Source organism: Festucalex cinctus, chromosome 10 (genome assembly GCF_051991245.1).
Source record: "Festucalex cinctus isolate MCC-2025b chromosome 10, RoL_Fcin_1.0, whole genome shotgun sequence".
Taxonomy (NCBI): domain Eukaryota; kingdom Metazoa; phylum Chordata; class Actinopteri; order Syngnathiformes; family Syngnathidae; genus Festucalex; species Festucalex cinctus.
The window spans coordinates 24,711,516-24,727,146 of record NC_135420.1 but is presented as its reverse complement, the minus strand read 5'-3'; the positions used below and the strand labels follow the sequence as shown (position 1 = coordinate 24,727,146).

At 36.8% G+C, this 15,631-nt stretch overlaps 2 protein-coding genes across 13 annotated transcripts in view; one reads left to right on the top strand and one right to left on the bottom strand.

Annotated features, from left to right (window-relative positions):
- Positions 1-646: 646 nt before the first annotated feature.
- On the top strand, positions 647-5,956 carry traf3ip2l (TRAF3 interacting protein 2-like). Of its 10 annotated transcripts, none has more exons than XM_077534116.1 (10): positions 647-924; positions 1,783-1,846; positions 2,533-3,068; positions 3,145-3,181; positions 3,945-4,009; positions 4,073-4,170; positions 4,259-4,327; positions 4,424-4,540; positions 4,618-4,692; positions 5,333-5,956. In XM_077534116.1, exons 2-10 carry the CDS (start codon positions 1,818-1,820, stop codon positions 5,477-5,479), a joined length of 1,173 nt encoding a protein of 390 aa, XP_077390242.1. In that variant the 5' UTR covers positions 647-924; positions 1,783-1,817; the 3' UTR covers positions 5,480-5,956. The 10 variants fall into 10 exon arrangements, with proteins under 10 accessions (XP_077390242.1, XP_077390234.1, XP_077390233.1 ...); XM_077534108.1 differs by having other exon boundaries at positions 2,463-3,068; XM_077534107.1 differs by having other exon boundaries at positions 1,778-1,846; positions 2,463-3,068.
- Positions 5,957-13,210: 7,254 nt separating this feature from the next.
- Positions 13,211-15,631, bottom strand: part of wwc3 (WWC family member 3) — a 30,871-nt gene continuing 28,450 nt past the window's right edge. For all 3 annotated transcript variants that reach the window (XM_077534828.1, XM_077534826.1, XM_077534827.1), the window contains 3 exons: positions 14,675-15,010; positions 14,474-14,601; positions 13,211-13,821 (listed from right to left, as the gene is read on the bottom strand). In XM_077534828.1, the coding sequence (XP_077390954.1) occupies positions 13,749-13,821; positions 14,474-14,601; positions 14,675-15,010 (537 nt within the window). In that variant the 3' untranslated portion in view covers positions 13,211-13,748. The remainder of the gene's footprint in view (positions 13,822-14,473; positions 14,602-14,674; positions 15,011-15,631) is intronic.

The following is a 15,631-nucleotide window of genomic DNA, read 5'->3' as shown; positions in this document are numbered from 1 at the left end:
TAGGCAATTCACACCCCTACAAGCAAATATATAAATTTGTAATTTCACAAGCAGTCCTCAGATGGGTAATGTAACTTGTACACGGAATTGCCCTGGAAGCCATTATTTTACACACAACTTAAAAGTTATGGGGTTTTTTTTGTTTGTTTTTTAATCATAGACCAACATAAATAGGTTAATATGACACAAATTCAATTACTGGTAACACAAATACATATATGACAGGGTTAGGGTTAGGGGGGTTAAGCTAACCCTAACCCATTAACGTCCTTATAACTTCATTAACTGTGCCACACAGTGCATTCTGGGAACTATATATATGCAAAACAGGTAGATTTAATACGCCCAGAACTCATACAGGCAATATGTTGCCACGTTTCATTTGCATTAGTGTTATTTTTTTAAACAATATAATGACAGTTGAACTCCGTAATTTGGGGCTGGTCCACGAAATTTTGCGCATAAATGCCGCAATTGATTTTAAGTTATATACCATTATTTTACCGATTCGGCCCACTTAATAATATATTTACCTCCATGTGGCCCCTGAGTTAATATGAGTTTGACACCCCTGGTTTAATCTTTTAATGTGTTTATTATGTATGATGGATACGTTCCTAATAAAGGACCAAAAATATGTATAATGGTAGCAGCCCCATGCATGCATGCATCCAGAATTCCAGATTATAGGCCCACGTGTTGTGTAAAATGGAGTCTGACACTGCGCGAGAGGAGGCGGCAGGCGTGACTTGGCGGAATGCCACAGGCAAGCGAGTGCACCTCACCTCACCTCACATCAAGATTGAAGCGAGCAAACATCGCCGACGTGAGCCGGGAGACTGAAGACCACACAGCGGAACGTTCCCCACAAAGTAGCCGCCAGACGAGATCGTTTTCCACGCGAGGGAGATTCCGGCATCGCCGGTAAGAATTCTTACAACCGCCACAGGCTCGGAACGACGGTAAGATAAGTTTTCAAACAAACAAACAAACAAAAAAAAACGCCTTGTAGTTTATGCCACTGTAACCTCACAGGTTTAAAAGGGGGGGAAAAAAAGTTGTAAAATATCGTAATAACAGAGAGAACCTTCTGGAACGTTTCTAGTAAGCACTTGAACGAAGGAAAAAGATTGAGGTCACATACGTAACCGCAAATGTCATTTTAAATGTCACTTTACATGTAATTTAATAAGACAATGTGACAAAATAGGCTCGATTGGGGATTCGACCACTCGAGATAGCAAATAACTTTACTTTTAACCATTAAATAACACGTTTACCTGTGCGCGTGGTTCTTATCAAACGACTTAAAAGTGTTTTGTAATGGACTTCATCGCACGTGGGCCAAGTGTGTCAACAACTTCAAATACACGCAGAAAGTCCCTGAGCGTGTTTGTATCTTCTTGTCTTTCTATCTTTGAGGGCACAATCCTTCCATTCTGTGTGATGGTGGGGGTGGTTGACTGGCAAAACTTACAACAACAATTCGAGAATAATATATCGAAAACAACCACACAACTTTGCCCCAAGACAAATTACATACATACATATATATATATATATATATTGGGGGGGGGGAAGAGTAATATTAGTCATTTTTCACCAAGGATAATATCCCTGTGAGTATTGTTATATTGTCTCTTTTTAAATATTTGTTGCTTAAGAGTGATAACACTGTGATACTGGCGCGATTCGTATTGCATTTTTTTTTATTTATTTTTTTTTATGCTAGACCATACAACATAAACTGAAAAATTACTTTTGCTTTTGTGTGAAGTGCAGTGTGAACACACACATGGATGTGAGGAGGCGCAATCATGCTGCCAGCTTGCAAATATCCAAATAGGTGAGTTATATACACGAACATGCTTTTAAAATGCTTGTTTACCAAAGTGCCAACAAAATCTTATTGCTAATAATGTAACATTAGACGAGAACTGTTAAATGGATTTGGCTAAACTTAATGCTTTAAATGACATTAAGAGTCACTATAACACAATTTAGCAATAATTAAAGTGATATATATATATATATATATATATATATATATATTTGTGTGGACTGGTGAATTTGAAAAGGAAAAAAAACCTGTTCCTGTCAATATCCAACATGAAACACGAATGCCATCGAGTGGCAGAAAATGACCTCAACAAAAATGGACTCAACGCGTCACACTGTCACTGTAACTTCATGAATTACTATAAAATTACGTATCAATGAACTAAAAGCTGAAACCACATTTGAATTTGGTAAACATATTCGTCCAATGAAAAATATTTTATTGTACATTAGAACTGCTATAATGTGTGATAAATGTATTTATGTATCTTTTCTAACAGTAAACACAAAATGTAATTGTACCGAGGTGTTCAATTGTAAACCCTGTATTGTACATCACAAAAACTGTACCTTGGAGAACAAAAATGGACCCCAGCAGTCCTTTTTTTTTGTCCTCCTGACAGTCTAAATGGGTTTAATTGTCGAAGTGGTTGACGTAACCGTGTTCCTGACCAGTTGGTTGGTGGGCAACAGCAACACGCCCCAAGAGGACGATGAGACCATGAGCGGCGAACAGCGAGAAGCGAGCGTCGCCTCCAAACCGAACTCGGCGCCGCTTTACGACCACGCCTCCTCCCGGCTCGGCACGCCGAGTTTGGAGCAGGAACAGGACCGGGACCGCGAGCCGGATGAGCACTCCTGTCCCGACCTGAGCTACCGTTCCTTCCCGCCCACTCCCTTTCCGAGCCTGGCGGACGGCAGCTGGCCGCGGCAGCCCGCTTTCTCCGCCGACTGGTCGGGGGATCCCAGCAGCGGACCTCCGTCCGGGTCGGACCGCAAAGAACTCTGCAGCTGCTGCGGCGAGAGCTTCCGGTCCGGGCACAAGTTGAGCCTGGAGCAGCCGTGCTCGCTGCGCTCGGAGCCGCCCAGCCGGCACCGCACGCTGTCGCCGTACATGTGCTCGCCGCCGGGGGCCGCCTGCTGGGCCCCGTGTCCCGCCGACGCCCCGGCCGGGGGGCCCGTCAAGCTGCCGTGGCCTCGGAACCGAGCCGCTTGCGCCCCCCAGCACTGTGAGTCTCCGCTTGTTATTGCCGCCCCGGTTTTACGGCGCTCTTCTCGACTTTTGGTTGTGTCGTCCACGTGCAGGTGACTGCAGATCCCCCTGGGGCCGATTCACTCCCACGTGAGTTCGGATTTTACTTTTGAATTCTTTCCACTCACGAAAGAAACCAGAGATAACGTAGAAAGACAGACAGATACCTTCACTATAGAAAGTTTACTACCATGGATGGATGGATGGATCGCTAGCTAGATGGATGGACAGACAGAAATAGATCAATATAGAGATGGATGGATGGACAGACTCAAACAGATAGATGTAGACAGATGGATGGATGGATGAGAGAGAGAGAGAGACTGTAGAGCAGGGTTGTCCAAACTTTTTTTCCTCTGAGGGCCACATACAGAAAAATAGAAAGCTGCAAGGGCCACTTTGATTATTTTTTTTTAAAGTTATTTATTAACACATTCATTGCCAGACCAGCAAAAAAAAAAAAAAAAAAAATGCATCATTTGACGTCTTTTTCCGTCAATGGCAGTGAATGAGTTAAACATGGTAAAAATCAATGAAGCAATTATAAAGTGTTGATATAATGTACAACTTGACATTCTGAACCACAACAAGAACAATTGGTAGTCGACTGACCACACTTAAGAACCATTAATTTAATGTGATGTTTTCACAAATTGGACCTTGACGCTAAGCAACAAGTGGATGAAACTATTTTTATTTTTGAAACTGAATCATTAACTGCAAATTTGTGTCTTTGCGTAGCTAGAAATGTTTAATCCACCCTCTTTTTTTTTTTGGATCCTCTAGCTAGATACTGAAGATAGATTGATAGATATGATACCATTTAGTTTTTTTTGTGTTTTTCCTCCGGCAGGGGCCGCAGCGTTGCAGCCGCCGAGAAGCCGCCGACGCCCAGCATGCCGTTGTCCTTGGATCAAAGTAAGTGGAAACGCCGCTCGGAAGGGAAGCGCGTCTTTTAACGTTTACTCCGCGCGCGCGCAGGGAGGGTGTTCGTCACCTACGAGGCGGACGACGACGCGCACGTCAACGAGATCATCAAGTTTGTGGCACTGCTGCGACACAACGGCTTCGACACGCACGTACGAGATTGGAAAACGATTCCCGTTAATGGATTTTTGTTTTTTGTTTTTTTGTGACGCCGTGCTTCTCAACTTGTGCCGCTTTCAGATTGACATATTCGAGCAGCAGTTCAGTAGCATCAGCAAGATCGACTTCATGGAGCGCTACCTCAGCGAGGTAACAAAAAAAAAAAAGAAATGGTTAAAATCGCCGCCACCTTTTGCCGTTTTGGTGAGGTGTGCAAACTGACCGGTGTCGTCTGGCCCCTTTCAGAAAGAGTACCTGATCATCATCATCATCAGCCCCAAGTATCACGAGACAGTCACCGCCTCACACGTCACCGCCGACAACGACGAGAGGATGTGCAACACCGTCTACATCCACAAACAGGTCAGGAAAACCGTAGCCGACAGAAACTTTCCACTCGTTAGCTTCTCGTTGACGGCGTGGCTTCTTCTTTCGTTCAGCTTCAGAATGAGTTCATCCAGAACGGAAGCAAGAATTTCCGCTTCATTCCCATTTTGTTCCCTGGTGCGAAAAAGGTAAGACGAATAGATTAGAAGTAGGGCCTGAACGATTTGATTTAATTGACTGATAATTAGCTTTTAAAATCTGCGATTGGCTGGCAACCACTCCAGGGTGTACCCCGCCTATTGGCCAAAGCCAGCTGGGATAGGCTCCAGCACCCCCCGTGACACTTAACTCATTCACTGCCGTTGTTTAAACATGGTAAAAATCAATGAAGCAATTATAAATTGTTGATATAATGTACAGCAGGGGTTTCCAAACTTTTTCCTCTGAGGGCCACATACAGAAAAATAAAAAGCTGCAAGGGCCAATTTGATTTTTTTTTTTTTAGTTATTTATTAACACATTCATTTGCCAGACCAGTAAAAAAAATGCATCATTTGACGTCTTTTTCCGTCAATGGCAGTGAATGAGTTAAGCGCGGTCAAGAAAATGGATGGATGGCTTTTAAAATCGACCCATTTTTTAGCAACAAATAATGGCGTCATCTCCCATAATAGTGATCAAATGTATTTCACACAATAGCAACGGGCCCCAGGCGGAGCCTTGTGGCACCCCATTGTTAACGTAGAACAAGACAAAGTACATCAACGTTTGTATCTGTCATAGCAATAGAAAGAAGTGAAAGCCCCTCCATGTTTGTGTTTCCCGCAGCGTCACGTCCCCAACTGGCTGCTGAACACGCACGTGTACGGTTGGCCGCGCGACCGCGACGACATCCTGCGACGGCTGATGAGGGTCGAGAAATACAATCCGCCACCCATCGGAGAACTGCCCACCATCGTGTCCATCCCCATATAGACGTTGTCGAGCATGCTGGGAAACAATCGGCGCTTTCTGGGTGGCGGAAAGTGATTTGGGGGAAAAAAAAACAAAAAAAAAACTCCAAATGCGAAAGTTGTCAATATCATTCAAGCATGTGTGACGTCATGTCATGGTGAAATGGTCGAACATTCTGGTTGGTTTGAGGAGGACGTCCCAGCATGTCACTGAGCTTCCTTGAATTTCAGCAGGAGTGCCAAAAAAAAAAGATAAAGACATTTTTTTGATGGGAAGGACAAAGGGCTCATAAGTTCATGGAATTTTGCATTGAAATTTATTTTTAAAGATTTTTTTATTTTTTATACATTGTTTTGTTTTGAACTCTTGAATGAAATCTCACATTACAGTAAACATTTTTTCTTTTTCTTTTTTTTTAAATAAAAAATGTAGGAAATACAATCATTTTTGGATTTAAAAAATGTAAATGTACACAATTTGAAAACTTTTTTTTTTTTTTTTAACAAAAATAAACATGATTATCAAAGGAGGGGAAAAAAATAATATTAAAAAACAAAACACATTTGGCTGGTAAAGAGGGGAGAAAAAGACAAACGTAACCTAAAAAGCTTTTGGATATTTAAAACTTTAAAAAAATAAAAATAAAAACCTATTAAAAAAATAAAATAAAATAACATTCACTCCCTAAATGGTGTTGGTGGATATGTGAGAGCAAATATATGGATCGTTTTGATAAACGAGCGGATCAATCCATCGGAACACGACTTGACTTTTCAAAGCAGGTGAGCGCAGGCTGCATGGGTCCTGTCGGGAAGCGGGACCAACACGGCGTAAAAGCGTTTGAGCTGTCCGGTTGTCTACACAAGGCAAACATCGCCCATTTTAACAGCTCACGAACAAGGCAATCGTAGTCCCACTCTGAATGCAGTTACTCCAGTCATCCACAGGAGGGCAGCATTGCATCGTATCGCAGTTGCTTCTCCGTTTTCCTCTAAATTTTCACCACGACTTTGATTGACCGTCCGCATGGATTGTCGACGATTCTTCTTGTTTTATTAAACTATATTTCCTTGGAGGCTTTAATGATGCGCGTCTTATAACGGCACGATCATTGTTTTATCACATTATTGAACAAATACCGAGCTATACTAACCTTCCAGAGAGTGCGCCATCTTCTGGGGGCATGTGGTACTGCACATAAGACACCAATTTCTATGTGGACTTTTTTCCCGACAACTTTTGAACTCAATGGCCAAGAGCAGTGTTTCCTGGGCACACTATCCAGCCTGGTTTCCGTGTCTCCATCTTCCAAAGCAGGTGAGGATCGTTATCAGGCTTCTCCAGGGCTTGCTGATGTGCTGTCATTGGAATGACATGTGCTGGGAAAGAAAGTGTTGGTCAACACAAACCACACCACATCTTGGATAGATAAAACGTTTTATTTGCACAAAACCAAGATCAGAAAAAGTGCATGAAGGTGAACACAGAAGTTAAGACATTTTGTCTGCTTTCAACAAACAAATCAGTCTTGCGATTCATCAGTGCTAATCAGCAAGTAAAGAACAAAACAAAACAAAACACTTTACTATTATACATGGTCATTAAAAACAAAAACAAAAACAAAAAAAAAACAACGCCTTACTATACATGGTAAAAAAACAAAACGCCTTTTTTAATGGTCATTAAAAGCCTTACTATACACGGTCATTCAAAAAAACAAAACAAAAAAACGCCTTACTATACATGGTCCTAAAAAATAAAAATTAAACGCCTTACTATACATGGTCATTCAAAAAAACAAAAAAAAAACAAAAAAAAAACGCTTTACTATACATGGTCATAAAAAAACCCGCCTTACTATACATGGTCATAAAAAAAAAACATATGAAGGAAAAAAAAAAAGTTAAGACATTTTGTCTGCTTTCAACAAACAAATCAGTCTTGCGATTCATCAGTGCTAATCAGCAAGTAAAGCACAAAACAAAACAAAACACTTTACTATTATACATGGCCATTAAAAAAAACAAACCAAAAAACAAAAAAAAACGCCTTACTATACATGGTCATTGGGAAAAAAAACGCCTTACTGTACGTGGTAAAAAAAAAAACGCCTTTTTTTAATGGTCATTAAAAAAAAAGCCTTACTATACATGGTCATTATAAAAAACAAAAAAAACAACAACAAAAAACGCTTTACTATACATGGTCATAAAAAAAAAAAGCCTTACTATACATGGTCATTAAAAAAAAAACAAAAAAAAACGCCTTACTATCCATGGTCATTAAAAAAAAAAAAAAAAAAAAAAAACGCCTTACTATACATGGTCATTCAAAAAAAAACAAAAAAAAACGCCTTACTATACATGGTCAAAAAAAAAAAAGCCTTACTATACATGGTCATTAAAAAAAAAACAAAAAAAAACGCCTTACTATACATGGTCATTCAAAAAAAAAAAAAAAAAAAAAACGCCTTACTATACATGGTCATTCCCAAAAAAAAAAAAAAAAAAACGCCTTACTATACATGGTCATTAAAAAAAAACAAAAAACAAAAACGCCTTACTATACATGGTCATTCCAAAAAAAACAAAAAACAAAAACGCCTTACTATACATGGTCATTCCAAAAAACAAAAACAAAAAAAAACGCCTTACTATACATGGTCATTAAAAAAAAAGCCTTACTATACATGGTCATTAAAAAAAAACAAAAAAAAAACGCCTTACTATCCATGGTCATTAAAAAAACAAAACAAAAAAAAAAACAAAAAAAAACGCCTTACTATACACGGTCATTCAAAAAAACAAAACAAAAAAACGCCTTACTATACATGGTCATAAAAAATAAAAATTAAACGCTTTACTATACATGGTCATAAAAAATAAAAATTACACGCCTTACTATACATGGTCATTCAAAAAAACAAAAAAAAACAAAAAAAAAAACGCTTTACTATACATGGTCATAAAAAAAAAACGCCTGACTATACATGGTCAAAAAAAAACAAAAAAAACCCGCCTTACTATACATGGTCATAAAAAAAAAACATATGAAGGAAAAAAAAAAAGTTAAGACATTTTGTCTGCTTTCAACAAACAAATCAGTCTTGCGATTCATCAGTGCTAATCAGCAAGTAAAGCACAAAACAAAACAAAACACTTTACTATTATACATGGCCATTAAAAAAAACAAACCAAAAAACAAAAAAAAACGCCTTACTATACATGGTCATTGGGAAAAAAAACGCCTTACTGTACGTGGTAAAAAAAAAAACGCCTTTTTTTAATGGTCATTAAAAAAAAAGCCTTACTATACATGGTCATTATAAAAAACAAAAAAAACAACAACAAAAAACGCTTTACTATACATGGTCATAAAAAAAAAAAAGCCTTACTATACATGGTCATTAAAAAAAAACAAAAAAAAAACGCCTTACTATCCATGGTCATTAAAAAAAAAAACAAAAAAAAAAAACGCCTTACTATACATGGTCATTCAAAAAAAAAAACAAAAAAAAAAACGCCTTACTATACATGGTCATTAAAAAAAAAACAAAAAAAAACGCCTTACTATACATGGTCATTCAAAAAAAAACAAAAAAAAACGCCTTACTATACATGGTCATTAAAAAAAAAACAAAAAAAAACGCCTTACTATACATGGTCATTCAAAAAAAAAAAACAAAAAAAAAAACGCCTTACTATACATGGTCATTCCCAAAAAAAAAAAAAAAAAAACGCCTTACTATACATGGTCATTAAAAAAACAAAAAAAACAAAAACGCCTTACTATGCATGGTCATTCCAAAAAACAAAAACAAAAAAAAACGCCTTACTATTCATGGTCATTAAAAAAAAAGCCTTACTATACATGGTCATTAAAAAAAAACAAAAAAAAAACGCCTTACTATCCATGGTCATTAAAAAAACAAAACAAAAAAAAAAACAAAAAAAAACGCCTTACTATACATGGTCATTCAAAAAACAAACAAAAAAAAACGCCTTACTATACATGGTCAAAAAAAAAAAAAGCCTTACTATACATGGTCATTAAAAAAAACCAAAAAACAAAAACGCCTTACTATACATGGTCATTAAAAAAAAACAAAAAACAAAAACGCCTTACTATACATGGTCATTCCAAAAAAAACAAAAAACAAAAACGCCTTACTATACATGGTCATTCCAAAAAACAAAAACAAAAAAAAACGCCTTACTATACATGGTCATTAAAAAAAAAGCCTTACTATACATGGTCATTAAAAAAAAACAAAAAAAAAACGCCTTACTATCCATGGTCATTAAAAAAACAAAACAAAAAAACAAACAAAAAAAAAACGCCTTACTATACATGGTCATTCAAAAAACAAACAAAAAAAACCGCCTTACTATACATGGTCAAAAAAAAAAAAAGCCTTACTATACATGGTCATTAAAAAAAACCAAAAAAAAAACCGCCTTACTATACATGGTCATTCCAAAAAACAAAAAAAACAAAAACGCCTTACTATACATGGTCATTCCAAAAAAAAAAAAAAAAAAAAAACGCCTTACTATACATGGTCATTCCAAAAAAAAAAAAAAAAAAAAGCCTTACTATACATGGTCATTAAAAAAAAACAAAAAACAAAAACGCCTTACTATACATGGTCATTCCAAAAAAAAAAAAAAAAAAAGCCTTACTATACATGGTCATTCCAAAAAACAAAAACAAAAAAAACCCGCCTTACTATACATGGTCATTAAAAAAAAAAGCCTTACTATACATAGTCATTCAAAAAAAAAAAAAAAAAAAAAAGCCTTACTATACATGGTCATTATAAAAAAAAAAAAAAAAAAAAAGCCTTACTATACATGGTCATTAAAAAAAAAAAAAAAAAAAAAAAAAAGCCTTACTATACATGGTCGTTTTAAATAAAAAGCCTTACTATACATGGTCATTAAAAAAAAACAAAAAACGCCTTACTATACATGGTCATTCAAAAAAAAAAAAAAAAAAAAAAAAAAAACGCTTTACTATACATGGTCATAAAAAAAAACGCCTTACTATACATGGTCATTAAAAAAACAAAAAAAAAAACGCTTTACTATTCATGGTCATTCAAAAAAAAACAAAAAAAAAAACGCCTTACTATACATGGTCATTAAAAAAAAAAACATATGAAGGAAAAAAAAAAGTTAAGACATTTTGTCTGCTTTCAACAAACAAATCAGTCTTGCGATTCATCAGTGCTAATCAGCAAGTAAAGAACAAAACAAAACAAAACACTTTACTATTATACATGGTCATTAAAAAAACCAAACCAAAAAACAAAAAAAAACGCCTTACTATACATGGTCATTGGGAAAAAAAACGCCTTACTGTACATGGTAAAAAAAAAACGCCTTTTTTAATGGTCATTAAAAAAAAGCCTTACTATACATGGTCATTATAAAAAAATAAAAAAAATAAAAAAAAAACGCTTTACTATACATGGTCATAAAAAAAAAAGCCTTACTATACATGGTCATTATAAAAAAACAAAAAAACAAAACAAAAACGCTTTACTATACATGGTCATTAAAAAAAAAACGCCTTACTATACATGGTCATTCAAAAAAAAAACAAAAAAAAAACGCTTTACTATACATGGTCATTAAAAAAAAAACATGAAGGAAAAAAAAAAAGTTAAGACATTTTGTCTTATCATCAGTCTTGCGATTCATCAGTGCTAATCAGCAAGTAAAGAACAAAACAAAACAAAACACTTTACTATTATACATGGTCATTAAAAAAAAACAAAAAAAAACGGCTTACTATACATGGTCATTCCAAAAAAAAAAAAAAAAAAGCCTTACTATACATGGTCATTCAAAAAAAAAAAAAAAAAAAAAGCCTTACTATACATGGTCATTATAAAAAAAACAAAAACAAAAAAAACGCTTTACTATACATGGTCATTTAAAAAAAAAAAAAAAAAAAAAAAGCCTTACTATACATGGTCATTCAAAAAAAAAACAACAACAAAAAAACGCCTTACTATACATGGTCATAAAAAAAAAACGCCTTACTATACATGGTCATAAAAAAAAAGCCTTACTATACATGGTCATTCAAAAAAAAAAAACAAAAAAAAAAAAAACGCTTTACTATACATGGTCATTTTAAAAAAAAAGCCTTACTATACATGGTCATTCAAAAAAAAAAAAAAAAAAAAACGCTTTACTATACATGGTCATTGGGAAAAAAAAACAAAAAAACTAAAAGCGTTTGAGCTGTCCGGTTGTCGACATAAGGCAAACATCACCCATTTTAACAGCTCACGAACAAGGCAATCGTAGTCCCACTCTGAATGCAGTTACTCCAGTCATCCACAGGAGGGCAGCATTGCATCGTATCTCAGTTGCTTCTCCGTTTTCCTCTAAATTTTCACCACGACTTTGAATGACCGCCCACACGGATTGTCGACGATTCCTCTTCTTTTGTTGTACTATATTTCCTTGGTGGCTAATGATGCGCGTCTTATAACGACACGGTCATTGTTTTATTACATTATTGAACAATTACCGAGCTATGCGAACCTTCCAGAGAGTGCGCCATCTCCTGGGGACATGTGGTACTGCACATAAGACACATATTTCTATGTGTTTCCTTAACCCTGGTCCCCTGGGCACACTCACTATCCAGCCTGGTTTCCGAGTCTACATCTTCCAAAGCAGGTGAGGATCGTTATTAGGCTTCTCCAGGGCTTGCTAATGAGCTGTCTTTGGAATGACATGCGTTGGGAAAAAAGTGTCCGTCAACACAAACCACACCACATCTTGGATAGATGAAACGTTTTATTTGCACAAAACCAAGATCAGAAAAAGTGCATGAAGCTGAACACAGAACAAGTGAAGGAAAAAAAAAAAGTTAAGACATTTTGTCTGCTTTCACCAAACAAATCAGTCTTGCGATTCATCAGTGCTAATCAGCAAGTAAAAAACAAACAAAAATAAAACCTTACTATTATACATGGTCATTAAAAAAAAACAAAAACAAAAAAACAAAAAAACCCCGCCTTACTATACATGGTCATTAAAAAAACAAAAAAAAAAACAAAAAAAAAAGAAACAAAAAAACCCCCGCCTTACTCTACATGGTCATTAAAAAAAAAAAAAAGCCTTACTATACATGGTCATAAAAAAAAAACGCCTTACTCTACATGGTCTTTAAAAAAAAAGAAAGAAAAAAGCCTTACTATACATGCTGAAACAAAAAAAAGAAAGAAAAAGAACACCTTACTATATACTAAGTTGTTTATTTTAAATGACATTTTTTTTAAAAAGATGACCATGGCATAAGGCGTCTTTTTAAAAGAAATAATGACCATGTATACTAAGGCTTTTTAATAAAAAAAATGTAATGACCATGTATAGTAAAGTATTTAAAAAAAAGATGACCAGGTATTGTAAGATGCCCTTAAAAAAAAAAAAAAAAAACTTTTTTTTTTTAATGACCATGTATAGTAAGGCTTTTTTTTTTTTTTACTTTTAAACCATGTATAATAAGGCATTAAAAAAACAAAAAAACAAAAACAAAAAAGATAACCAGGCCTCTTGGGGAAAAAAATGACCAAAGTAAGGAGTTTTTTTTTTTAAACGACCAAATGCCTTAATATACACCTTACTATACATGGCCGTTTTGGGGAGGGGGGCAGCAAGCAATTACCTACCATGCCTCATGGCAAACTCCGCCTCCGGCCACGCTGCTGTTCACACGGCACGGCCAAAAGTGGTTTAATAGTTTTTATTTTCACAAAAGAGGTAACACTGCAGATGTTCATACAGACATCATTAGAAAAAAAAACAAAAAAACAATCTGAATACAGTGTTTCATCTGTATATTGAAAGTACATGAAATAATATTAATTTTAATTACGAAAAAAGACATCTGTAATAAAAGTGGATTACAAAGTGACATTGGATGTAAATACATAATTGTCTTTAGGATAAGTACAAACACTGAAGTGCTATTTGTTCCAAAGCTACAAAATACACTTAAAAAGCAGGAAGCAGGTTTTATTTGATGATATTTTTTTTCAAATTTCCTTCAAGGAAAAAGTACTATAAAATAAGTTACAGTACAGTGAGTAGTTTTTGTGTTTCTTTTTTGGAAAACGTTTTGTTCCCGTCTGGCAAGACACTCGTGCAGGAATAAGAAGAGTTTCTTCATGACACACAAACGCTTCATGACTTCTTTTGTGTGTGCGTGTGTGTGTGTAGAAAGTAGCACAAAATACTTCATGTCATGTGACGCGGGGGCGCGCACGTCACACGTCGTCAGCCGGCAAAGGAGGTACGTGGATGTTGAACCTTGGTCTGGTGAAAAAAGCCATCTTCTCTCTGCGGACAATGTCACAAATTGCTGACCAACAATTCTGCAAAAAATTTTGCTGACTCAACTAGCGATAATTCAGGCATTTAAGTTTCGTTTTTTTAAAAACATGAAGTTTTTAGTCGGCATATCGCCGCGGCTATGTGAAAAACACTTATGTCGATTTTTTCCCATTTTTACACATTTTGGGGATGAAATTGCAGACATCCCAAAAAATGTAAAAATTGGGAGAAAAGAAAATGTACATAAGCGTTTTTAGACATCCCAAAAAAATGTAAACATTTAAAAACAGGCATTTTCCTGACATCCCAAAAAATGTAAAAATTAAAAGAAAAAAAACCGACTTAAGTGTTTTTAAGACATCAAAAAAATTAAAAATTTAGGGGGAAAACCCCCCCCAAGTTTTTCTCCACATAGCAGCGACAATATGTTATGTATGAGACAGCACGGACTGTGGTGTTCCCCAGGGCTCAATTTTAAGTCCCTCCCTTTTTAAAAACGTGTACATGCTGCCATTAGGCAATGTCACCAGGAGATTTGGCACATCCGTACAAAAGAAACATTTTTACATGTTTTGATTTTTGTACACTTTGTCATCAAATTTCAGCGTGAAAGAACGTCGTCGCGCTTACGCCAACGGCGCGCGTTTGTTTGACCGACCTGAACGTGTGAACGGGAAGCGGCTCCTTGTGGCTCGGCCCCCTCATGTGCAGCAGCTCTTTGGACGCCTTCCTCAGCCTCCTGCCCACCTCCTCCTCCTGACGCTGCTCCTGCTCGCTCTGTCCCGCCTGCAAGCGGCGACGCGCGTAGGTCGGCAACAAGTAACAGACCGAAAAAGTCTCATCGTCGCTCGCGTCTAACCTGTCTGTGGGCCTCCCTGAGCAGGCAGCGGAAGCGCTCGTCCCTCAGGGCCCAGTGGGGCAGCTCGGCGGGCTGGCGCTGCTGCGGCGGCGGCGGCGGCTCCTCCAGACGCAGCTTGAGCTCCCTGAGGGCGCTCAGCTCCTCGCTCAGCTGCCTCTGGCGCGTCCTGCAGGCCTGGAGGTCCAGCTCCAGGTCCAGGGAGGTGCGCGTGGGCCGCTCGGCCAGCGAGGAACGGTACGACTGCTGCTTGTAGCGCAGCGTCCGGCGCTCCAGCGTGTTGCGGACAAACGGCGATTTCTTTGGCAGGGTGGAGCTGTCGCTGTCGCTGCGGTACAACTGCAGCAAGGGCAACGCATCAACGTTATTCGAAAACGAAAAAAAACGAAAACTCAAAAAACTATTTCGTTAACTAAATAAAATAAAAACAAAAATGCTGTTTTAAAAAAATGAAAACTGAAACTACATTTTATGTTTACAAAACTAAAAGTAACTATAATTATAACCAAAATGTTTTTGTTTTAGTCTTTGGCAATTAACTTTTACTGCCATATGTTACGAAAGGGGAGGAAAAAAAAAAAAAAAAAAAAAAATCACAAAAAAAATCCCCATCTTTCAAGGCAAACAGAATATTGTGTACTTTTAGTATATATACAAAGTGGGTACCAAATGAAAGATCGCAATCCATTCTTCCATTAGGAAGTATGCTTCTATCTTATTCCATTCTTTTGTTATCAGCATTTGAAAATAGGTAATTTGAGTGACTTTGAGCGGAAATTGAAAAGATAAGGCGAAAACAAGCTTTTTGTAAAAAGATACATTTTCTCCAAAAGAGTGCTGCCATCTGCTGGGCATAGCTAGTGGGTGTTTTTGATTCCACAACCCCATTGACCAGGCACCGCTCCATTAGACGTTGCACTTCCCATTGATTTAAACAAACAAACAAACAAAAAAAACAAA